Source organism: Erithacus rubecula (genome assembly GCF_903797595.1).
Source record: "Erithacus rubecula genome assembly, chromosome: 13".
Classification (NCBI taxonomy): Eukaryota; Metazoa; Chordata; class Aves; order Passeriformes; family Muscicapidae; genus Erithacus; species Erithacus rubecula.
Genome location: NC_136665.1, coordinates 364,794 through 389,121, shown reverse-complemented (window position 1 = coordinate 389,121; position 24,328 = coordinate 364,794). Strand labels below are relative to the sequence as shown.

Here is a 24,328-nt window from a genome sequence, read left to right as displayed (position 1 = left end):
CTAATGCTTCTTATGGCAACAGTTATAAATTACCTTTGTATCTTGTCTCACTAGGTGCCACCCTATTTTCCTTTGTTTCTCATCAAATTCTGATTTCCATCCCAGACTCATCAGGATGTTCAAAGACACCAGATGCTGTCCCAGCTGTTGCTGACTGATGACCCCAAGGCTGCACATAGCAGTGCCCTGGGAAACACCCTGCACAACTGGGAGGCTCTAAGGTGAAATGGCATCTAATCAGATTAATCACAGGAGATAATTTCATACAACTCTAAAGAAAAATAAGGTATGTGAAAAAGGGTAAGTGTATATACACTGCAGCAGGGCAGAAGGCATTAAGAGTAGAACAGCGCCCTTTTAACTTTTAGGGGGGGGGCAGAAGACAGGAAAGAGAAGGAAAAAAAGTCATTTAAACTGCTTTTTAAAAGCCCACTGTAAAGTTTTTCTGAATAGCATCCATTTTACTAATAAAGCCTTTCTAACCAGGCAGTGAGGGTGGTGAGGCATTAACACAGATGGCTCAGAGAAGCAGCGGATGCCCCATCCTTGGACATGTTCAAGGCCAGGTTGGATAGAGCTTGGGACAACCTGGGGTAGCAGAAATTGTCCGAGCTCATGGCAGAGGATAGATATGAGATGGCCTTTACGTTCCTTTATAACCCAAATCCTTCTGTGATTCCAAAAATGCCAAAGGCAGGCAGGGGCTGATAAAGCATCTTTCCTAACCTGTAACAAAGCCAGACCAGCAGTCACACCCAGCATACCCTGACAACACAGCGTTCAGCAGCAACACTGGATTTAATTTTCAGGGCCCAAGTTAGTAAAGCATGCATTTTTTGTGGTGTCCTGCTTGGACAAAGCAAATTGCCCCAGGCACAGACATTCTCATTCCAGCCACTCTCCATCAGCAGCTCCATGCTGAGAGATTGCCTTCCAATAGGGTTACAACCCCAGCAGAGTTCATTACAGATGGGGTTGTTATTCAGCAACATTACAAAAGGTAGAAGTAGTCCACATAGTATTTGTGTGGCTAAAATCAAATGCCCAGTCCCCTCCCTGCTTTTGAATACCCAAACTCCATTATGCCAAGTGTCTCATTTCATACAGAAAAGCCTCAAAATACAACTATGCAGCAAAACTTTCTTTGAAGTCCACAGGTGCATAAGCCTGAGCCTGTTATCTCCTACCCTCAAATAAAATATAATGGTTTCTATATTAATAAAAGTATATCCACACTTCAGTAAATGAAGCTGTATTTAATGATTCAGTGTTACTTAGAGAAAGAATTGCTATTTGTAATAGTTATGCAGCTTTACTGGTTAAAAACTTGTCATGTTAGATTCATTAAAGTGAACAGATACATTTTAATCACACATTTTTTAAGTAAGGACTGTTTCTTGTGGTAAGGGATATTTGCCTCTCATCAAAGCCTTCCATGTTCACATCCTCCTGTGGGGATGTTGTGAACCCATTGCATGGCAGAAGATTGGGCTCTGGCAGAGTGCTCACAAGTGGGGGACAGAAACTCAAGCAGTCAACTCCTAAACATAAAAATTATAATTTATTCCAGCAAGGTAAAAGGATATTTCACTTCCCTCTCCCAACCAGTTATTTGCTACAAGTTCCTTATTTCTGCACTTTGAAAAGAAGGTTAATCCTTTTGCTCAGACAGGGATTCAGAGCTGTCTGTAGCCTAGAGGAAGCAGCAGTATGCCTCTAGAGCAGTATCCTGTATCATGCAGGAATCCATCCTGGCGGCTTGATTTAACATGAGACTGTAAAAATAAAGCATAAAATTGACCTGGCTCCAAATGCACTCTGCTGAAGGCACCTGGGGCTCTGACAGCCAGTCAGCTGCCAGCACACTGAAGGCTCTGTGCCTTTCCTCAACGTGAGGTGCCTCCCAGCACACACCCAAATGGCCTCAAGCCTTGGAATATGCCCCCCATGAGTGAACACAGCTGGGACCCAGAAATGAACCCTGCAGCCATTCATCAAACTGCACACCCATCACAGAGACAGAGCTGAATGACAACACCTGGAAGAGGTAACTGGCCATCTCCCCTCCCACAATGGCCACAATTAGACTAAAGAACTTAGACCACGAGGGGAGATTCATTCCCAGGTCCCCTTGTGTGTACAAGGCTCCTTTTTTACCAAACCCCTTTCAACTACTACCCTGGCATCTAAGGAAAGAGTGAGGGGCACAGCTCTTGCTATTTCATGCTTTCAAGACAGCAGATTCTGCCATTCTTAGCAATAAAAGTTATCATAATTGAGATAAAAGCAAGTCCATTTCATTAGTGTAACACTTTATCTACAACAACTCTCCAAACACACATTGATATGAAAGAGAACAAACAAGTTCAGATGCCTGTTCTCCTTAATTAATCAGCAAAGCCTGGAACAAAACAAACCCATTTTGAGAATATCTGGCTCTTGTAAAATTGATTCCAGTGTTTCACAGAGCACTGCACAGGCCTGCAGCAATGAGCTACATCCACTGGAAGTTGTGATTCCCCCCACTTTCCCCGGGGTTCTGTTTGAATTGTAGGATTGATTCTGCTCAGTCAAGCACCACAGCTTCACAAGCTCCTGCCAGCACAATGGGGCACCTGAAACAATCCAGCATCAGGAAAGGCAATGTGAAAAAGCTGCTTATTGTATGAAAATCTGGAATAAACACCACTATCTTAATCCTTTAAGCATGTGCTAGTGAGAGAAAGGAACATCCTTTTCAGAAGCTGACAGAGGCAGTGCCTTGGTTTATGCTGCTTCTGTAAAATCAAATCTCACTTCTCAATACATGAGGTGACCAACTGTCATCTGTGCTTTTTAATAAAGCCTTATTTCATAGAATATAGAATAAATTTTACTATTCAGCTAAAGAAAAAACTCTTCCTCCACGCGTTTAGTCTGACTTAGTTTTAGGCAGTTTAAGTATGTGAGATGCACTAACACTGTCTTTGGACAAGCCCTGTTAATTCAGGAATACAGAACATCACATTACTTTGCTTAATTATGAGCCATAGGTCAGATGCTTCGCCTAAAAAGTTAATGGAAAATACCTGACAGTTCCCCAAAACCACAGAAATATATAAATAAATAAATAAATAAATCCCCAAACAAACAATAAGGCAGCTATCACCTGTACAGGTTTATATTCAAATTCTCTGAATTATGATGAAACAAAAGCCTCTAAAAAAGAGAGATGGACTATATTAGGACTTCCAGAATCTGAAAAAGACTAATTAACATCTTTAGTAACCAGCAACCGTACTGCCTTCCACCATACAAAAGCATTACAAAAAAAGAGGCTACTGTGTAACAAAAAAATCTCATTTTCTTTCAGGTTTTCTTTTTTTATTTTTGAAAAAATATTAATTTAACCAATCAAACTAGTATCTAACCAAAAATTACATTAAAATTCAGATTAACTTTAGTAAGGTGGTGCTGAGATTCATCACAGGATCAAATACCATTCTAAGAGCATTTAATTTTCCTTTAAGAAGGTCAAGGATGAATATCAAATTGAATTCACATAAAATGGCCAAGTAGAACCCCCCATGTTACTTGGCCCTGCCTTCCTCTCAGTTTTCCTCAGAGTTTGAGTAAGTGGTTTGTAGCCCCCTGCAGCAAACAGCTGAAGAACAGATGGTAGTAGGTCTTCAGTTACTCCTTCCTTTGCACTTTAAACAAGATGGACATTCCCAGAACATGCCTTTCATTTTGCCCATGACTCCCACTGCACATTTAACCACTGTATCACACAGCCATATTAGTGCATTAACACCACATAGTAAAGTTATTTTCCAGTGGGTGCAATTTTTTTAAAAAGCATTTTAGGGATTTTGATACACAAAGCACAGGTAAGACCGCTCAAGACAAAGATGGAGCATCTCCCATAAAATACAATTCAAGCTGAGTACAGGTATGAGTTTACTTATTTCTTTAAGGGATTGAGAAGAGAAATCACCACCCTCCACTACCTGCACACCACATAACAGTCACTGCAGAAAGTTTTCAGTGCACATTTATTACCAGCTGATTTGAAATTCATTCTAGGTTCACCAGTTGCTACAGACAACCAGCTGGGAAAGAAGATGCTTGGTAAGGTTTAGATGTTTCAGTAACATGTGACAACTTGTATCCACAACACTGATGATGGCAGGGGAGGGGAAGAACAAGCAGGACTTGTGATCCACCCCATGTCCCAAATTCCTAGTGTCTTTTACAGGGCATGGGCATGTGCGTGTCAAAAGAATCTCAGAAGCTATGCAGCTAATTCTGAATGGACAAAATCCCCAACAAGCACACTAGTTGTGATAAGCATAGTGCCAGAATGAGATATGAACCTGATTCATTTGGAGGATAATGAGATTTTAGTCAGGGATTCCAGAAGTTGCTTATGGTTTGAAGATCAGTCCATTCCAGAACAAAGGACCAGTCACACACAAAAGGGGCTCTATTTAGTGGTTTACATAGGAACTGGTTTAGGAGGATGTACAAGTACTCTTGTACTGGCGCAGAGTCCAGGCAGAAGCAGCTGCAGCCAGGCAGTGCTGGAGAAGGCAGCTGGGACCCCTCCTGCAGGACAGCTGACCTCTGCTTCCCAGGTGGCAAGAGGGCATCAGGATCAGGGAGCTGTTCCCTGTTTTCAGAGCTACACAGGAATAGCAAGGTACTAGATTGAAGGTTGTTTCCACTTGATTTATCAACATCACAAGGAAAATCCTCTGCTGCCCTTCTTGGCCAGCCTGGGTTTCAGGTACACCAAATCAACACTGGAATAGCACTCATGCTGTCCACAAGTGTCACTTCGGGGAAAAGATACATTTCCAAACGACTTCCTATATATAAACTTAAACATGAAGCAAACCAGTTCTGCTTCCACATAAGCCTTCTGGATACTCTCCAGCTGCTATCTGGAAGCCCCTCCTGTTGCAGTGCAACTCTTCCAGTTGGAGTGCCAAGTATCACACATCTCGTGTGACACACCTTTGGCTGCCCTTGCCTTATGCCTAGAGCCTGTTCAGGCATCCTGAATCCTATTTATGTTTTCTGGCCAGCAGACCCAGCCCAGAGCTTAATGCAAACACAAATAAGTGTCCCACTGCTGGCCATCAACAGCCACATCATAGCAAGTCTAAACACCAAACTTCTCAGCACTGAACTCACATGAACCACTGCAGAAGGCTCTTGAAGCAGAAGAGATTTATCCCTACCTCTCTCCTCAAAGCAGCTTTCACACCCAACCCTTACAATAGGGCTTCTACCTTCCAGGAGACTCATTTTTAAACCCCCAAAGCATCTCTAAGGCTCAGACTTAATCAAAACGCTTAACTCCAGTAACCAGATCTTTCAGCACATCATTACCATTGTCTCTGAACTCTTAAACCTCTGTTACACCCTAACTACAAAACAATACCTACCACCAGTGTAAACATCACTCATGTCAGATTGTGCATCAATTGCAAGGATCACCAGTGACAGCTTGCAACACCAACTTCTTCCACCCCCATCAGCTGTGGATATGATATGACCAAAGGGACCACAAATATCCTTTACACCCAGCTTTGATTTGAAGTAATTTCTTCTTATGGCCACTGGACCCACACATTTGTAATGAAGAATTTCACCAGAATTAAAAGAGCACACAACCAACCTTGAGGCACAATATGCTCCAAAGGAAAAGAAAGGAGTCTTGAGTGATTCACAAGCAGAATGTGAAGCCTGACACAGCTCTATTTCATTTACTGAATTTGAGAAGCAGCCTATTAATAGTTCACAACCATATCCCTGCCCTGTTTCTCTACACCAGGGTAACAGCTCTGCTAACAAACACCAGTGACACAGGCACACACTTTCATACTGACACCATAAAGCACAGCTAAACCAATTGTTTCAATTTAAAGTCACATTCACAAGAATTAACTGGAAATAATCAAAATTGGCCTTGAAGTTCATTTACTGTGAGCAGATACACCAATATGAGATTCAAGCTTTCAGGTAGTCACTGTCTCCTTCTCCCAGATTTTCTAAATTATTCTATTAATTTACATTGCAAAGTCTATCTGGCCAATAAATTAGCAGCACAGGTACTGTTACTATTTTGACATCAGATAAATGCTGCCAGCCAGCAAAGACACTAAAAAAAGCCAAACTACCACACCAGTGGAAATCCTGAAGTTACTACCCTTTTCAGGGAAAAAAACCTGGAATTTTGATACAGGGGCATAAGACTGTGATGATCACCAGGTGATCATCAGGCTCCTCAGACCTTCCTGCAACAGCAGGATAAGACTGCCCAACCTTTCCCCATTTCTCAAAAAAAAAAAAAAAAAAAAAAAATCTAGTTAGATATCACAGCAGTATTCACAGTCCAAACAAGAACCATAAAGTACAATGAGGCCTCTGCATTTCATAGTACCAGGTCTGACTCTTTGCAGAGTCCCTATATATTCCCAAAGGGAAACATGATGAACGTTTTGAAACCATTCTTCTAACTAAAAGGAGCATTTGGCTTGAAAGCAAGGGAGTGGCAAAGCTTGTATTCCTTATTCATGACCCAACATTTTACTTTAGAGTGCAACACTGCAATACTGTTATGCCAAAATCTCACCACACAGCAATTGCACACCATCAATTAATATTAATTATAGCTGCTGAAAACCTTGGCATGCAAACCCTTCCAAAAGTGCAAGGGCACACTAATCCTGCTCTGGCACTTCAGCTCCATGAAGGAACAATAGCCTTATTTTCTAGCCAGAATTCAACTACAGCTTTCACCTCTTCAGACAGGTCTAAAGCCCAGATCATTTGGTTAGCGCTTGGATCCCACCCTAATCAGAGCTATGACTTCAGTTCTGAACCCTAAAGCCGTCTTTTCAATGAAATAAAGCCACTGAACAAGAATGGCTCGCGACGCCTTTGTACAGACGGACAAAGACACACAGGCAACAGCACAAGTGGGCTGAAAAACCGCTGAGCCAGGAAAGGATTAATGCCTGCATGGAATCTCAACGCCATACACTTCAACTTCCCAGCTCCAACCGGAACAAGCACAAGTGCATCTCCAGAAGGAAAAAACTACAGGTTGCAGCAATTTTTCCAGAAAAAGGCTCTGGGCTGGGTTATGATGGTATGAGGCTGCAGAGGAAGGCATTTTTGTCTCCAACAGCATAGTGATAATGACAGCTTGCACTCAGTCTCCTGCTACCTATAGGAAACCTCAAATTAGTGCAGAGAAATACAAATCCAGGGAGATCTAACCGGCACAGTTCACAAAAAAAAAAAAAAAAAAAAAAAAAGCAGCAGCCATGAATAAAGTGATTTACTTGACAGCATCCTCTGAACGTTTTCCCTAAAATTCCCCAGCTGAACTGAGAGAGTATTCTACAAGGCAAAAAGCTGGAGACAACACAGCCATTCACACCTTCTCCCACTGCCTCCTCCATGCAAATCCAGCCCAGAGGCATAGACTTTAATCCTGTAGTCGTTAAAGCCTTTTGTCATTCAATGAGGCTTTCCCAATCCAGACCCAAGCACTGTCTTCCAAAGTCACATACCATCTCACATTACCTCTGGCATGACTCAAAACTGCACACAGCAGAGTTTAAGGAGACCCAGCAGCCCCTGCCTCCTTCTAGGGATTCACACCAATTTCTCTAAAGCAGCCAATCAACAGTCTTCTTTCCACATTTAGAGGCCTAAAGCAAATCTTGTACTAAATTGAATATATCTACCAGTAAGATCTGATTTGGGCTAAAGAACATATAGTGAAAACTAATGGGAATTTGAGTATTACACAGATTTCTTCACGAGCAGTCATTTCAAGACTTCCTAAACACCTGTAACTAAGAATAAGAATGCCATTCACCAGGTAAGAAAGCTTTCACACTGCAATTTTCACTTCACAGTCTCTTCCTTGGGTGTACATGATCTAGACTAGCATTTCCAAGTAGTGCTCTCCAATACATTTGGCAGGCTTTGGTCGTTAAAACTGCTCTATTACAGAAAATATGTGGAAAATCCATCTCTGTCAATCCCCCTGCTAGAGCCCTCTGAAAAAACCCGGTATCATGCTGAATTCTCATCTGTGATGGCTCTGCAGTGATGGAGCTGGCCTGGCTGCATGGACCGACAGGAGCAGCAACAGCATCTGCCAACCTGCCTTCCCACAGCATCCCAGCCACCACCCCTCGTGGATTTCAGGCTGCTTGAGCTCAAGCCTTACACACTCCAGATTCAGTTCCCAGCAAAGCCAGACAAAGCCCAGGCTTGCCCTCAAACTTTCCTCCAGCAGCTCTCTTTTAAATTCCCTTAATCCCCCCAGGCCCCCTTTCCCCATAAACCCTCCAGGACCCCGGGCTAGAGGAGAGAGGGTTCAGCCCCTCACCTTGCTCAGCTGCTGTGTCTCCCATTCTGCATCCCCTTCTGATAAAAGCTGGGGAATGCACGACTATGAAGACTAGGAAGACTGAGAAGTGCTCCCCATAATTCTTAATAAGGGAGCAGTGCTGAAATGAATTATGATTATGTTGCGTAATGAAATCATCAGAGAATAAAGATGTGGCTGCACATCTATCCTCCACTAACCCAGTAATTTATAAACAGATTGGGCCAACATTAAAACATCAACAAACAACCAGGAGCTCAGACTTACAATACACGTTATTTCCATGTCCGCTTCAAATACTGTCGTAGGCCATAAAACTCAGCCACTCAGTGGAAGTTTAAAGACCCCAAATTATTATGAAGAGTTAATTAAACCTCCTTTCACCTAAGTTACAGAGTAACTCAGGCTGAAAATAAAACAATATTAAGCCTGTATTAGGTTTTTCTCTTAGGTCTCCTTCCAATGGATGCCAACAAAAGTGAGGTAACAGGCACTATAAACTTCAGTACAAGAAAAAAAACCCCACAAAAACCCCACAAAAACCCCCCAAACAAACATATACTATTTTGACTCTTACCAAAGGCTAAAAAATCCACCTTAGTTACGTTAGCAATTACTGGATGATATTAATTCATTCTCAAGATCTAGAACTTAATGTAAAAACCTGCCTTTTCAAAGGCATTTGGACAGCTAAGTCTTTGACCTAACCCAAAGCACTGCACACATGATGCCTAAAAAAAAGCAGGCACCAGGGCATATGTGGAGGTTTGATTCACCAGGGCAGTGACAATTTCGTGGTACGGGAGCAGGAAGGTCGGAGGGAGCAGCTCCTCAGCCTTTATGAAATCATAACACAAAGAAATTTTCCTCCTGCAAATGCACTCAAATCACAGACTGTCGGCGTCATTTTCACCGAGAGCTGCTGCCCCGAGAAGGGGCTGAGGCCGGGCCGAGCATCCCCGCTCCGCTCCGCCCTTTCCCCCGCTGCGGGAGCCACGCGTGACCTTCGCTGCGCCAGGCGGATCCCGGCGGCGGCGGCGCCGGGCCGAGAGGGTTAAGCGTGGGAGGAGTGTACATAAGGTGGTGGATCCGGAGCCAATGGGGATATTGCGCTATAGTTAGACACTGGATCCTAAGCGATGGTGACCATAAAGGCTGCTCAGGGATGAGCTGCTCTGGATGACACCGGCATGGTGCCTCTAGTTCTCAGCTTATAAGGCAGGAAAAAAAAGCACAGAAGAATCAGCTGGGCTTACCTGCAGTTCGCACCACGCGACTTCCACCCACGTCTCCGTGTCCAGACCCTTGTAGACCGTTTTGAAGGATCCCCGCCCGAGTTCAATATCAAACTTTAGGAACCTGCCATCCGGCGAGGTGGCAACCGCTTTCATGTCAGCCTCCTCCTCGGGCTCTTCTTTCTTAGCCTTGCCCTGGTCCTTGGCAGCATCCTGCGCCTCTCTCCGCTCCGCATCCTTGCCTGGCTCCTTCTGCTCCTCGGCGCCCGCGGCGCTGCCCACGTCCGGTGTTGCCCGCGGCTCCCCGGAGCACTCGGCCTCCCGGCCCGGCGCCTCCGCCGCCCCCTGCCCCGCCTTCGCCCGCTCCGCGATTATCCTCCTGGTTTTGGGAAGCAGGATGATTCTCCGCTGGTGCTCCGCCTCGGGCAGGTCGAAGGCGGGCTCCTCCTGGTCCGAGTCCACCACGCTCCTCCGCAGAAACCGCTGATGGACCAGCTTGGGGTCCCTGGAGCCGGGGCCCCGGGGCGGGGGGGTAGGGGCCCCGGGAGCTACCGGCGCCGCAGCGGCGTCCGCGGCTGCCCCGCTCCCCCCGCCGCCGGGCCCATCCATGTTCACGCCGGTCTCCGCAGCCGGGGGAGCGCCGGGCTCGGCAGCCGCTGGAACCCCGCCACGGCCGCCGCCTCTGCCGCCCCGCCGAGGTGCCGCTCTGGCATCGCCCCCAGTTTCCATCCGGGCCGAGGTCTCAGCGCCCGCCGCCGCCCCAGCCTGGGGGAGTCACCGCGAGCCGCGCCCGCGACGCCACCTGCGCGGGGCAGAGCGCAGCCCTGAGGCGCCGCCACGGTCCAGCCCGGCCCCCGGGTACCTCCCCCGGCCCCGGGGCTCCGACAAGCCGGGTCCCCGGGCCGGGCCGCGGCCGCTCTGACTGGGCTCCCCCCTGTCCCCAGCAGTTGCGCGGCCGAGAGCGCCGGACGACCGGTGCAGCCCCTCACCTGCGGCGGGCCCGCGCACAAAGGCGCGGCGGGGCCGTTACTTACGTGCGGAGCCGGGGGCTGCCGTGCTCAGCGCCATGCGCGGGGAAGGCGGGCGGCGGAGGAGGGGCGGCTCCGCCGAGCGTGCGCCTGCTCGGGTGCGCGGCGGGGCCGGGGGAGCCGTTGCCGGTGCGGGGCTCCGAGGCTCGGCTCGGCTCGGCCCGCCCCTGCGCCGCAGCCCGCCCCCGCCGCAGCGCCGGCCCGGCCGCGCCTCCCGCTCCGTGCCCGGCGGCTCCGCGTCCCTGCCCGCAGGGACCCTGCTGCAGCCTCTGCCCGCCGCCGCTTTTTATCAGGGGCTGCGCTCCCGGGCAGCGCCCATTTAATGCACCGGCGCTCGGCGGCTGCCAATGAGACTGCGGAGGGTGGGCGGCTGCCCCTCGTCCTCGGCCCCCGGCTCCCCCGGCAGCCCCCCCGGCTCCGCCGCAGACAATGGGCGGGCCCCGCGCCTCGCCGCCGCCCGCTCCGCGCCCGGCAACGCCCGCCCCTCGGCAGGTGCCCGCACGGGCCCGAGAGCGTCCTGCCAGCGCATCCTCCCGACAGGCATCCCCCGATCTATCCCCTCTGGAGCAGCCCGCCGAGAGCATCCCTCCCGGAGCGTCCCCCGAATGCATCACTCAGACATCTTCCCCAGAGCACCTCCCCGAGCGCTCAAATCCCGCGCAGGTGCGGCGTGGGTGCGGGCCTCAGCTCCATCCGATCTCTGGATCCAGGAGATCGGCTGTGGATCCAGGATAATCGGCTGTGCAAAGCAGCCGATTATCACGGCTGCAAGCAAATGGAAGGTGACTTGAAGGGAACTGGATACTCTTTGCACACAGCGTGTCTCAGCATTCCTCAAATGCAAAATACGACCAGGGACTGACTGACGTGTGGCCGCTGCAAACACCGCACAGCCCACCCGAGTACAGCGCGGCAGGTCATGTCACAAGCCTCACGACCTCGGGTGATCTTTCTCAGGTGTTTTTCTTTATTCCAGGCAGTGTAATAATCGCCGTATGGATATTGACCCCATCGTTCACTGTGACCAACACGTGGAATTAGCCTAGATAGAGGGAAACTGGGATCTCGAAACCCATCTGTGCTTTGAAGAACCCACCTGGAGCACTGCCTCCAGTTCTGGGGGCCTCAGCACAAGAAGTGTATATAACTCCAACCTGTTGGAGTCCAAAGGAGGCCACAAAAATGATTGGAGGGCTGGAGCACCTCTGCCCTGGAGCCAGGCTGGGAGAGCTGGGGTTGTTCACTTGGAGAAAAGACAGCTGCAGGGAGATCTCAGAGCCCCTGCCAGAGTCTAAAGGGCCTCCAGGAGAGATGGAAAAGGACTGGGGACAAGGCATGGAGGGACAGGACACAGGGAATGGTTTCCCTCTGCTAGAGGGCAGGGTTAAACAGGATATGGGGTAAGAATCCTTGGCTGTGGGGGTGGGGAGGTCCTGGAAGAGGTTTCCAGCAGCTCTGGCAGCCCCTGAATCCCTGGAAGTGTCCAAGGCCAGACTGGATAGGGCTTGGAGAACCCTGGGATAGTGGGACACCTGCCTGTGGCAGGGTTAGGAATGAGATGGGCTTTAAGATTCCTTCCAACCCAAACTTCTGTAATCCACCCTTAGGTGAAGTCAGAGATGCGGGACACTGGCATTGCCAAAGACTGTGCCCTGTGACAGCTGTGACATTTCTGCTCTGTAAATTCACAAAAGGACTCTGGTCGCCACTACTGCCAAGCTGCTTTCTCAAGTATTAGGTTCATACAAACGTACCATATGTTTTTATAATTAAAATTTAAGTAAATAGAGAAAAATAAAAAGAGAAGGTTTACCAAGTAATTATTCCCTGAGATTTCTGAGGGAAACTGACTGTCAGGTAACCATAATTAGTTCTTCTATTAATTAATGAATTATTTTTTAGTTTAGAACAATTTAAAAATAATTTTTAAAAAAACTTTTAAAAGAATAAATTGGGTAGTCATTGCCAGTAGAATCACTGGTGTTTTATTTTTACAAATCACACTTCACTAATAATTCAGCCTCATGGATGCATTTGATCTTTCAGTGGTTTGCTTTATGAAGTGTTCAAATATCAGTGATATTTCTAGGACTTGCAATTGTGCCATGAAACACTGATTTGTGTACTGTATAGAAACCCGAATTCCCGAACATCAGTCCTGTATGCTGGGCTCTGCACCTCTCTGCAGATGGAGATTTGGTACACAGAGAGCAGTCTGCAGTTACCAGCAGAAAAGCAGGGAAGGTGAAGAGCTCTGACACCTCCTCCTACTCATTACATAAAACGACCTAAAACTCTCTCCCCAGCAACAGAAATTCCCACCACCATGTCGAAAAAGGATAAGATTCAGGCTAATGAGAGAGCTAAACGTAGCAGGCAGCATTTCACTCTGCAGGCAGACAGGAGAAAATGGGGAATATTCTGGAGCTGACCAAATACCAACCCCAAAACCCACAATAAAAAAAAATGAGGAAAACCCCTGGGTTTCCCTGTCTGCAAGGTCTTCTCAGAAGAAGAGGGACTGTGCACACCCTCAGGTGTAGGGAGCATCCCACCCCTGCCTCAGGAGGACACACAAGCCCTGCACCAGTGTCCCCCAACCCCAGGGGTCCACAGATGAAACAATACCTGTCCTCACACTGAGTTTTTGTGCTGCCCCATGCCAAGTGGTGCCCAGGGCTCTTCCTGTGTCCATTTGTCTACTGAAAACTTAGCAATAATCTGCGTGTCACAAACTTAATTGTGATCCACTATTAAATGCTCTGATTCTGTTACATTATGATCTCTAATACTACTAAAAAAAGAAAAAACTTCTTCCCACATCTGCTGTTTGACCTTTTCCATGCTGGCCTCTGCCTGCTCCATGTCCCCAGGTGAGTGGGCTGGGCAGAGGTGTGACAGCATGGGGCACAGCAGGACCAGGGGCCACACCTCAGGCAGTGCCACACCTGCAGAGCAACATGGCACAGCATGGGCAGCTCTGGCCCCAGTCTGATCCAGCACTCCATGGAAGGAAATCATGGTCCATGCCTGCAGAGGGATGCTGCCCAGCAGACAGAGCTTTTCCTCAGCCATCAGGAGCTGTCATTCCAGGCCTTGCCCAGTGACCACAACGGATACACAGCCAGGGAGGGATCCAGTGCCCAGCTCTCTCATGTCTGTGCTCAAGCAGTCCCAAACCCATCCCCTGTCCCAAACTTATGCCTGATGGGTGAGGAATGCTCAGCAGGCACATGGGGTGGACTGGAATGAAACCCAAAGTACAGACTGACACACTCTTTGTTTGTGCCATCTAGCCAAAGCCACTGGGAACAGGAGCAGTCACCTCTAAGCTACCTTTCCACAAGGGAGAATGTCTGTCCTGGGCAGGGGACCTCACATTGAAACAGGCTGCACAGAGAGGGTGTGTAGTTTCCCACACTGGAGATACTCCAGAACTGTCTGTGGACACAATCATGTGCTCTAGAATTACTCTGCTTCAGTGGGAGCACCAGGTGACCCACTGTGGTCCCCTCCAATCTTCCCCATCCTGTCATAAGCTATTTTATGGGGTTGCCTCTGCTTTCCATAGTTTACCCCAGACAGAAGCCTGTTGTTGATGCTCCTGCTGTCCTGTTTCAGCCTGTGCAAGCCAGCAGACATACAGACACAAGGATTTTGTTCTACTCACACAGCATACTACATCAGTGTGCTTTATTAACAAAGGGTATGGAAAAAGATGAACAGTTGCAGTTTTCCTGATTGTTGGATTGTCAACCATTATCAGAGCAAGCTGAAAGGAGCTTCACCCTCAAGAGCTGACTGGTATGCAGATGGCATTGGAAATTACAGCATGTTTCAACTAACAGGCAGTGAAGGTGCTACCTCAGACTGTGACCTTTATCAAGCCTTTGACTTGGAGAACTGCTCTTTGCAGGAGTGAAAGTCAAGATGCTCATCCCCTCGGTGAAGCTCTCTCTCCACGCACGGCACTGAGTGAGACACACGTCGCCCCAGAGCACAGATGGGCATTTCCACTTGACAAGCAGATTACCACAGGTCTGTCTTTGACTCCTCTCACTTCTGGCAGGAACAGTGACTCACTGACGCAGAGCAGGACAGCTTGTCCCAGTTAATAGCTAGTGTTAGTTTTAAAAGGGAGAAAAAGAACCATTTTCACTTAATAAGAGCTCTTATTTTCTTCCCATGTTTGTTAGTTTCAAGTGAGGAAGCTCAGTCCAGTTTGACCAGCCTGACTTTCAGGTTCTCAGATATAGAGAGTTATTTAAAATAAATGCTTGCAGGAGACCATGGAAACCTCTGCACTGGCGTCCAGCTTTCTATTAACTTTTTTAAAAATATAATTTATAACCCAATTGACATCAGGTCAAATACCTTTTGAGAGCTACTTTCTGTTTTACCTAGGGTAAAACAGGGTATGCTCTTGCACCTGCACATGTGCTATGGGCCCTAATGTAGTGTTATGTAGTAATTGCTCTTTCTTTGAAAGAACAATATTGATCATTCTGAAACCCAGTTTCATGATATATTCTCTGTTAGGTCATCTGTTTTCTGTTCTAACTGTTTATAGAGACAATATAGATACAGTGGTCCAAGTACAAGAATCCTAGAAGGATTCAAGGTGAGCTCATTCCACCCCCTGCCATGGGCAGGGACACCTTCCATCCCAGGCTGCTCCACGTCCTGGTGTCCAGCCTGGTCTTGGACACTGCCAGGGATCCAGGGGCTGCCACAGATTCTCTGGGCACTCTGCATAAGGGCATCCCCACCTTTATAGTCAAGAACTTCTTCCTAAGTAGCAGTTGATACCAAGTTAATAGTTGGAGTTGATGTTAAAGATCTTTTCCTTAATGACTCTGATTGTATGATTCTAAGTCAGAGTTAATACGAACTAATCACAAAGGTGTAAAAAAGCATCTCTGTATGTCAGAATGATGGATGCTGTTGGCAAACTCACCTTACAGGTCAGGGAGCCAGGCAGAAGGGGTGGGAAGATGTGTGTCACTCTCCTCAGGAGGGGCTGGGCACCATTTATCTTTGTTTGCCCTGCAGAGTGACACTGGTACAACATATTGTTCTAACAGGCATGACAAGCTTAGACTGAAAAAACGTTCCAGGTTTTGAATTCCTACAGATTTTAATAGGCATAACAATATACTACCACATTACCTCTCAGGTTCCTTAAATAAACAAGCTTAATTGTGCTGCACAGAAGTTAATGGGCAGGATCTTCATTGCTGTATGGATTTATGAGGTGTGATTGCTGCTCCCCAGCCCAGGAGCCAGCTGTGCCCAGGGAATTGTGTTCAGACCTCCCTGAAGGGCAGCTTAGTCAGCAAAAACACAGTTATTTTACAATTCTGTGACTTACATCGAGTGTCATCTCTCCACAGCACCTCATGAAGGTGAAGTTTATTTTTCAGACAGGCAGCATGTCACCTTTCCCACCCCAAGTCTTACCAATGATGAATAGTTATTTTAAAATTACTGCCTAATTCTGAAGTTTGTATTTAATTGTTTATCTGTTTTTCTTTGCCAGAAAACAATGGCTTTCAGCCTGCCATCAACCCAAATGAATGACCCAATTAATTTCCAAATGCTCCTGCATGGCCACAGGGATTGCAAGAGTTCAAAGAGCAGATTGGGTTTTTTTTGAAAACCTCTTTCACCTCTTGTGGTTTCTGGCTATGATCCCTCAAGTACCTTTATAACAAAAACAAAACAGATGGAAAGATCAATGTAAGAATTAGATCAAAACAAGGAACAGAGCAAAATACACCAAATCAAGGAGTTGAATGTGACACTTAGTAGCATGGTTAGGACTTTCCAAAACATTAATATTTAAGTTGAGCAAGTGAATAGCCTTTACTTTTTATTTTTAGCATGAAGCTGTGTTTTATCAAAGAGCCCATCTAACACATTGTGTTGCAGAATAGGCAGATTTAAGACATAATGACAGTGTCATTATTCTTCCTAACATAAAAATGGGGCATGAGTTCTTCTAACTTCAATAAGAACATCTGCTGATCTCGTCTCCATGCAACACTGCTTGTTATACTGAGCTCTTTGATCCTGGCTTTTCCATGAACTGAAGAAGTGGTGAGAGCACAAAACCTCAACACAAAACCCTTTTTCCATGCAATGTGCATTTAGTGACAGGCTTATGTCACAAATGAGTTCAAATGGGCACTGTGCTGCAAGGTTTGCACCCATGTGGCTGACTGGTTCCAGTGACTCTGAACACACCACTGGGAGTAGTACCCAAAATTAACCTCACTTAAAACAATATTTACAAAGGTTAACCACTTAAGTAACACAGAAACTGTCACACATGGATGGCAACGAAAAACCTGTGCTCCAAACAGCTTTCATCCTCCATCCTCCCCATGAGAAGCCTCCTGTTTAGTACACTGACACTTCATTTTTAAAGGCTTTTAAGTAAGCAGCAAACACCATTGGCTTCCTGAGAGGAGTCACCACATGGACATACAGAGCTCCAAGCCTGTTTAGGGGTCACAAGAAGGACAAGGAACCTTTTGGAGTCCCAAAGTGACTGAGATACATGACACTTGAGATAAATGACCAGGACTTTTAGTGCTGACTGCTCTGCTGGAATGCCAGACCACCCTTGGAAAGCAGTCAGTACAGTCAGGACAAAGAGGTCCATCCATGGACTCAATGCTGGGACATGGAGTGTAGGCTACTCTAGGAGAAGTCACCTTGTGTCACCTCATGCAGTTGTATGCAGCTGCTTAGTATAATCTTGCTCTTCTCTCTGCTGGATCCCCTGCAAACATCTGAAAAAGTCATAGAATAAGTAAGGTTGGGAAAGCCCTCTAAGGTCATCAAGTCCAACCCAGCACCACCTTATTCACCAGCGACCCAAGTGACATATCTACAGACCTATTAAATCCCTTCAGGGATGGTGACTCTACCATCACCCTGAGCAGCCTGTGCCAGAGCTGGGCCACTCTTTCAGTAAAGAAATTTTCCCTATTACCCAACCTAAACCTTCCCCAGGGCAACTTGAGACTGTTTCCTCTTGTCCTGTCACTGGATACTTGGGAGAGAAGAAACGCCCACCTGGCTACACCCTGAGAGTGAAAAGGCCTCCCCATGGGCTTAATTTACTGCAGGCTAACTCAATTCAAGTTGCATCATCGTTTTGGGCAGAATTACATGTGTAATTTTTTCTTGTAATAAGAATTAGTGGAGAGCCACTGGTACATGTGTTGCAGAGTCACAGCCAGCTCTGAATTGCTTTTAGAGGTTCTAATAGAATTTTGCTCTTACTCTTATGCCTTGTAGAGTAATACTGCAGGAGAATGTTGATATATTACTGGCTTTCAGTATTTGATGAATATGTATGGCAGATTGCTATGTCAAAATTTCCTTCTCATGTGTCAGTCCAACACAACAAAAAAGAAATTGAGAAATACCATGGTGTAAAGAAGCTGCAATTACCATTTCTAGTTCCCGAGAGGAAGACAGAAAATCCATTGAAGATCTTACCTCAGACCACAGACAATAGATTCCAGGACTGAGTCCTTTGTGCTTTTTCCTTCTTTTTCCTGACAACAGCAAAAGGCTGCGCATGAACCGTTGATCTCAGGACTCTGCTGACACAGTTGGCATCTTGCATGAGGAGGGTTTAGGAAGAGCCTTTGAGACCTCTTAGTTACAACATGCCTCCAAAAACAAAAGCAACATCAAGGTCTGGAGTTCAGGTTCTAAAATTCAGTATTTTCAAAATATCAGTTATCGTTCATTGGACAGTAGCATTTGCCTGATAATTTAGAATAAATGTTGGACAAACATACAAAACCAAAACTCTGTAAGATTTGTAGAGCAACTAATTTATACTTAACAACAGATAGTTTAGATGACAACAGAGTGAAATTGGTGTAATGCCTGGATTTCCAGGTAGGCTGTAAGCACAAGTGCTATGTCTGAGCCAAGGTCCCAGTTTTGGTTTAATTGCACTGACTGGACATTGATTTAAATGAAGGCAGGATCAGCATGTGATATAATAATTTCTGGGTTTTATTGTGGGTCTGCTCACTGTCCATGGGCTTGTTGAACAAAAACATGCATTCAAACAAATGTGAGATCTCCCACTCAGATACATCCCAAAAATCTGCAAGGAAAATTAAATTTTCGATCTGAAAAATAAACCAAACGTGACATAATTATACCCATCTCTCATCCTATATATCATAAATTCAAAGGTCCTATGCCCATATTTTAACTTTCTCTTTGAAATTAGTGCACTCTATGTTTTATCTTTTTTAAGAGGAGAAAAGGTGATTACCAAAGTCGTTAGCAGCTAGGCACCTGCATCTTGCTCATTAGAATTTATGGTATTCTTATGGGTTTACTTTTGGGGCAGGGATTTGGCCCATTTTCAAGACACAATGACAACTGGTTGTGTAATTGAAGAGTAAGTTTACAAAACGATGTATGTGAGAGCCAAAATCACTAAGCTCCACCAAGTGGCATAAGAGAGAAGGTGTTGCCACAACATCAGAGCATTAGAATGGTTTCAGAGGAACTGATCTCCCTTTAGGCTGTCATAATTCAGTGTGCAGCTACCAAGGTTCTCTAATTAGTATGTGGCAGGTGAGTAGAGCATTGAGGGAGAGATTGCAATATAATTATTATCCACTACTCAACTTGTGATCCTGCAGTACAGGTCTACTCACTCATCCCACTGGTTACCATGGAATCATGGAATATCCTGAGCTGAAAGGGAGCCATAAGGATCATAAAGTCCAACTCCACGTATGTCTGTATTTTGAGCTGTAGACACATCATGCCTTTTAAAATATATACCACTAGATAAATATTATAAGTAAATATGAACAGAAATAACAAGTTCCTTGTTAATAGAGTGCATATTTGTCTGCTTAGCTCTACTGCCAAATATTTGAATGATCTTCTCACTTCAAAACCACGTGTTAAGAACACCTGCATGTGTTAATGCAGATAATTTTGACAATCATATAACAAATGTTTGTCCTGCAATACTGCTACATTAAATTTCATTTAAATAGACCAAGAAATTCAAAGTGATCTGCTAACAAGGCAAGCATGGTGGTATACAATTTTGCAAGCTCTTTACAGACCTTTTTTTTTTATGAGGTGAATCATGCAAGTGTCACATTCCTGCATAACCAGTGCCCCTGTGGACATCTGGCCCACCAACACCTCGTGTTGCTGATTTCTGTGCCAGCAGTGTATTGGGCAGGACACACATGCTGTTACCAGCACCAAAAACAATGATGGCTCCTGCTCTGGAATATTTCCAGACATTAAATTAACCCATATACCTGTTTGGAAACACTAGGATTAGGATAGGACAGGCAAGAAAACTCATGAAGACAATAGGGTGCCACAGTTGCTGATAGTCTTGGTTCCCAGGGCAGGAATGCTCTCAGCAGCCCTGCCTCATCCCACAGGTTCAGGTTGCCAATTCCACTCTGGTGTCATTACACAAATCTTAAGTTAGAATTGGGTTAAGTTCAAAACCGTGTCTGCTTTTTCCAGGTCTATCAGCTGATGTGATAAGGGCCGTAATTGTAATCCAGAAAAAAAAAAACCCACCCACAAATCTTCATTGCACAGAACTCCAAGGATGTTACTTTTAGAATCACTTAGCATGTTTAATGTCAACCCTAGTAGGGTGTTCTCCCCCTCAGTGAGTCATTCAGAATTGCAGTGCTCCCCCAGAGCAAAGATAGAGACGGAATGTGCTATGGGAAAGGTGCCAACACCTTGGGACAGGTCCCGTAATGAGAGTAATAATAAAACTCCATTGCAACTACTCACAGTAGTGTTTTGGGAGATCTTTTACCCTGTGTTTATTTGTAAAGGGGCTATTTCATGTCATATAACATGTTTTAAATTCTGAGTTTGACATGGGAAATAAGACATATGTTGTGGTGTGCCCAAAGCATAGAGGGAGAAAGCACACAGAGAATAAAAGCAGCAAGTATTGTGCAGTTCCCTGACTGGACTGGCATGATGCAGTGTGGTGACAGGGAGAGAGAAGCCACCATGCAGCCATGAAGAATCTCAGGGTGCTGGCTGGTAATCACATCAGTCTGGAACTGTTGGGATGGCACTACCACAAGCCAGGGAGGAAAGGAAGAAAAAACTGAGAAAAAACCCCCTTAATTAGACAGCCCCAAGCAAAAAAGAAAGAGTGAAAAAAAATGCAGGACTGGATGATCCCTGTGGGTCTCTTCCAGCTTGGGGTATTCTATATCACATATATATATATATATATGAAAATAAAAATCATATATATAATATATATCATAGCTGTATGATTCCAGGTTTCATCAGTGTCCTGCTAGTCTAACCAGAATGACTAAACCTCAGTTAAACCCTGCAAGTTATCTAAAAATAATATTAGATTTTAATCCTTGCCCAAGATAATTCAAGGTATTTTTCTCCCTCTCACATATTACTTGTCTCAGTAATGTCAGGACTGACATTAAAAGAGCTTTCCTAGCACAGAGAAGAAGCTATTACTATGTTCCCAGGGTTTAAAGATGAATGCCTTTTAATATAAAAGTCTCCTAGCAACATCTGTTCTGAGCCCAGAATGTATTCCAGAGGCAGTGATGCTTTCAGCATTGTCTCCATCGCTCCATCTGAGGCAGTTGCTGTGCTCTGCTGCCATTCCTGCCTTCACTACCCACAGTATTAGAGAACAGCAGTCTCTTCTTCCTAGGTTCAGCTTCTCACTGTCTCCCACTTTGCTCTTACACATGAAAATATCTACCCACCCTTGTCTAGTGATGTGTATCTGTTGCTTTTCTTCAGCGTTCTGAGGAAGCATCTACTTTTTCCTCACTGAATTTCAGTCTCCTGAGTATTTCTGGCTCTCACATTACTTAGGCCGCACATGCTCCAAACTAGGCAGCTCTTTTATCTGTGTTTGGAGAGCTGTAGACAGCTGAAGGATGGTCATGGACCAGCACCAGCACCTACCCACCCGCAGCACCACATTCTCCAGCACTGTGCATGACCACAGAGCGAGAGCAGGGAGCAGGAGAGCCTTCCACATCGGGACCTGCATCCCACAAGAGAAATTAACATGGGAAAACACTTAGCAAACTGGATTTTTTATATGACTGGGGAAGAAGAAGGAAAGGGGAAAGTAATGGAAGAAGGAAAGGAAGAAGGAAAGGAGGAAGGAAGGGCAAAAGGATTATCCTGTAACTCCTTTGAAAGGGAATCGTGATCCAAAAGGTTATGCCAGGTCACTAGATCTTGAGGAAAATCCTTTGGAGCATAGGTGTGGAGACTCAGGTCTGTGGTAAAAGGTTCTTCTTCCCAGGAGCAGATCCTGACCAAATCACCGCCTTCTCTACCCCAGGATTCCCCTCTCATGATCAGGGTTCTCCAAGTGCTGAGAGACACAACAGGGGAGGAAGGGCACAGACAGGGGAGATGGGATGCTGAGGAGCTGGCGAAGGTTGAGGAAGGCATCTCAGAGCTCATCCAGTCCCACCCCTGCCATGGCAGGGACACTTTCTACTGTCCCAGGCTGCTCCAGCCCCAGTGTCCAGCCTGGCCTTGGGCACTGCCAGGGATCCAGGGGCAGCCACAGCTGCTCTGGGCACCTGTGCCAGGGCCTCTCTACTGAGCATCTGCAGCTTGGGCTGGAAGTGCAGATCTCACCGGCTTTCACAGCTCCCAGGAACATTTGAGGATGTGTACATTAGGAACTATACCATGTGCAAAGGCCAAATAATCCAGACCCCAAAGGGATATCAGCTTTGCCCTGAGTACTTGTTGGTCTCAGATGAATAGGAGGGCAGTGGGATTCTGGACAGTTCCCTGCTAAGCCAGGCTGTTCCAGCCCTAACTATAAGGAGGCAGGCTGCTAGTGAACACTGCACAGCAGAATCTAGGAGAGACATTTGAGCTCTTTTCTGATCCCTTTCTCTCTTATTTACTGCAAAAACATACTGATGAAGTTTTGCAAACACAAGGATAGGCAGAAGCAGCTCAGATACCACACTACCAGTGGTTTTGTGATACAGTGTTTGCTTTAATGCATCCCTCAACAGCAACTTACAAGAATGAGTTAGAGAAGCTTCAAAGAGCATTACTTTCAATTTACTCAATTCCTACATGGAGAAATTAATCTATAATGTCTCAGAATACATCTTCATTTCACAGCAGTCCTACAGTGCCCCATCCCATTAAACGAAGGTGCCTTACAGCAGCTGTGTTAGCTCTGGACCCTGCAAGGTGCCACAGGGAATACAAAGCCAGGAGTTAGACACTGACACACAGCTCTCTGCCAGGGGCTGGACAAGCTTTGGAGTTGCCTTAGGACAGGAAGGAAACATTCTTTGGGTTTGTTTATGTTTTTTGTGTTTTTTGGGGGGTTTTTTGGGTTTTTTGTTTGTTTGTTTTGGTTTGGTTTGGTTTTGTGTTTTTTGTTGTTTTTTTTTCTTTTTTCTGGCAAATGTGAAGTAGAAATGGCTTTAGAGGAAAAGTTACCTTTGTGCACTGGGGGCTTGTGGAGGAAATAAAGGCTCTTCATTTCCCTTTGACCACAGAAATCCCTTCATTTCCCTTTGACCACAGAGCCCCCAGACACCTCCATTTGAGAGCCAGTGCCTTGCTGAGCACAAATTCCTTGATGCTGAATGTTACCAATCCAGCAGCATTCTCACAAGAGACAGATTTGGACTTGGCAAAGAGGAGGCATAACTGGGATTCCTCTGCTGAATGTCCCTTCCTCTCCCAGGGGACTGGGCTGCAAAGCAGCTCCTGGAGAGTCTGGATTTTTCTTGTTTCTGCTAATTCTGGGATAAAAGAGAGAATTTACGTTCTTGCTATGGGAGGAAAATATTCAGATAACCTTTATAGTGTTAATTGCAGCATACACAACCCAAGCTTAAGCCATATGTTTTCATTTGGGTCACAGAGCACACTTTGCACATTCTCCTCTTTCCTTATCAGGTTCTACATCTGATGAGCTTTATTTATAGATATCTGCCTTTCTCAGGCAGTAGCTCTGGCCCTTCTCACTCCTCAAATCTCCCTGACAGGAGGCTGGAGCCAGGGCGCCTCTCAATCTCTTCTCCCGTATAAAAAGTGATAGAACAAGAGGAAACACCCTCAGGCTCCACTAGGGGAGGTTCAGGCTGGATATTAGGAAAAAAAAAAACGCTGAAAGAGTGGCAAATTATGGGAACAGCTCTGGGACATGGTGGAGTCCAGGGCTGTTCAAAGTAAGAGCAGACATAGCACTATGCAGTGTGGTTCAGTGACCATGGTGGGATTTGGCTGAAGACTTGATGACCTTAGAGGTCTTTTCCAACCTTAATGATTCCATGATTCTTCAGAACTATGAGTGTTACAGCTTCTATCCCGTACCGAGAGCTAAACAAGCAAAGGAAAAACACTTTGCAGCCCAGGAGTGCTGCCCTTCACATCTAACCAAAGGCACAGTAGTACAACAGCTAGAAAAAATGGAATCCTGTCATACCCTAAGTTCATATTCCTCTTCTGCTTCTTTAGGTGTGCAAGTATCACAGAACTGAGAATGGTTTGGGTTGGAAAGGACCTCAAAGCCCATCCAGTGCCACCCCTGCCATAGGCAGGAACCTTCCACTGTCCCAGGCTGCTTCAAGCCCCAA

At 46.0% G+C, this 24,328-nt stretch overlaps 1 protein-coding gene and 1 long non-coding RNA gene across 11 annotated transcripts in view; one reads left to right on the top strand and one right to left on the bottom strand.

The window, feature by feature from the left end:
* WNK2 (WNK lysine deficient protein kinase 2) overlaps positions 1-10,957 on the bottom strand; it is a 94,516-nt gene extending 83,559 nt beyond the window's left edge. For 6 of the 10 annotated variants that reach the window (XM_079317504.1, XM_079317499.1, XM_079317495.1 and 3 more), the window contains exon 1: positions 9,655-10,956. In XM_079317504.1, the coding sequence (XP_079173630.1) occupies positions 9,655-10,362 (708 nt within the window). In that variant the 5' untranslated portion in view covers positions 10,363-10,956. Of the gene's footprint in view, positions 1-9,654 lie in introns of all 10 variants that reach the window. The other 4 variants (XM_079317501.1, XM_079317502.1, XM_079317497.1 and 1 more) reach the window with 3 other exon arrangements.
* A 448-nt stretch (positions 10,958-11,405) lies between these two features.
* On the top strand, positions 11,406-12,477 carry LOC306807675. Its single transcript, XR_013775780.1, has 2 exons — positions 11,406-11,798; positions 12,269-12,477. It is a non-coding gene; the product is annotated as an uncharacterized lncRNA (long non-coding RNA).
* Positions 12,478-24,328: the final 11,851 nt, after the last annotated feature.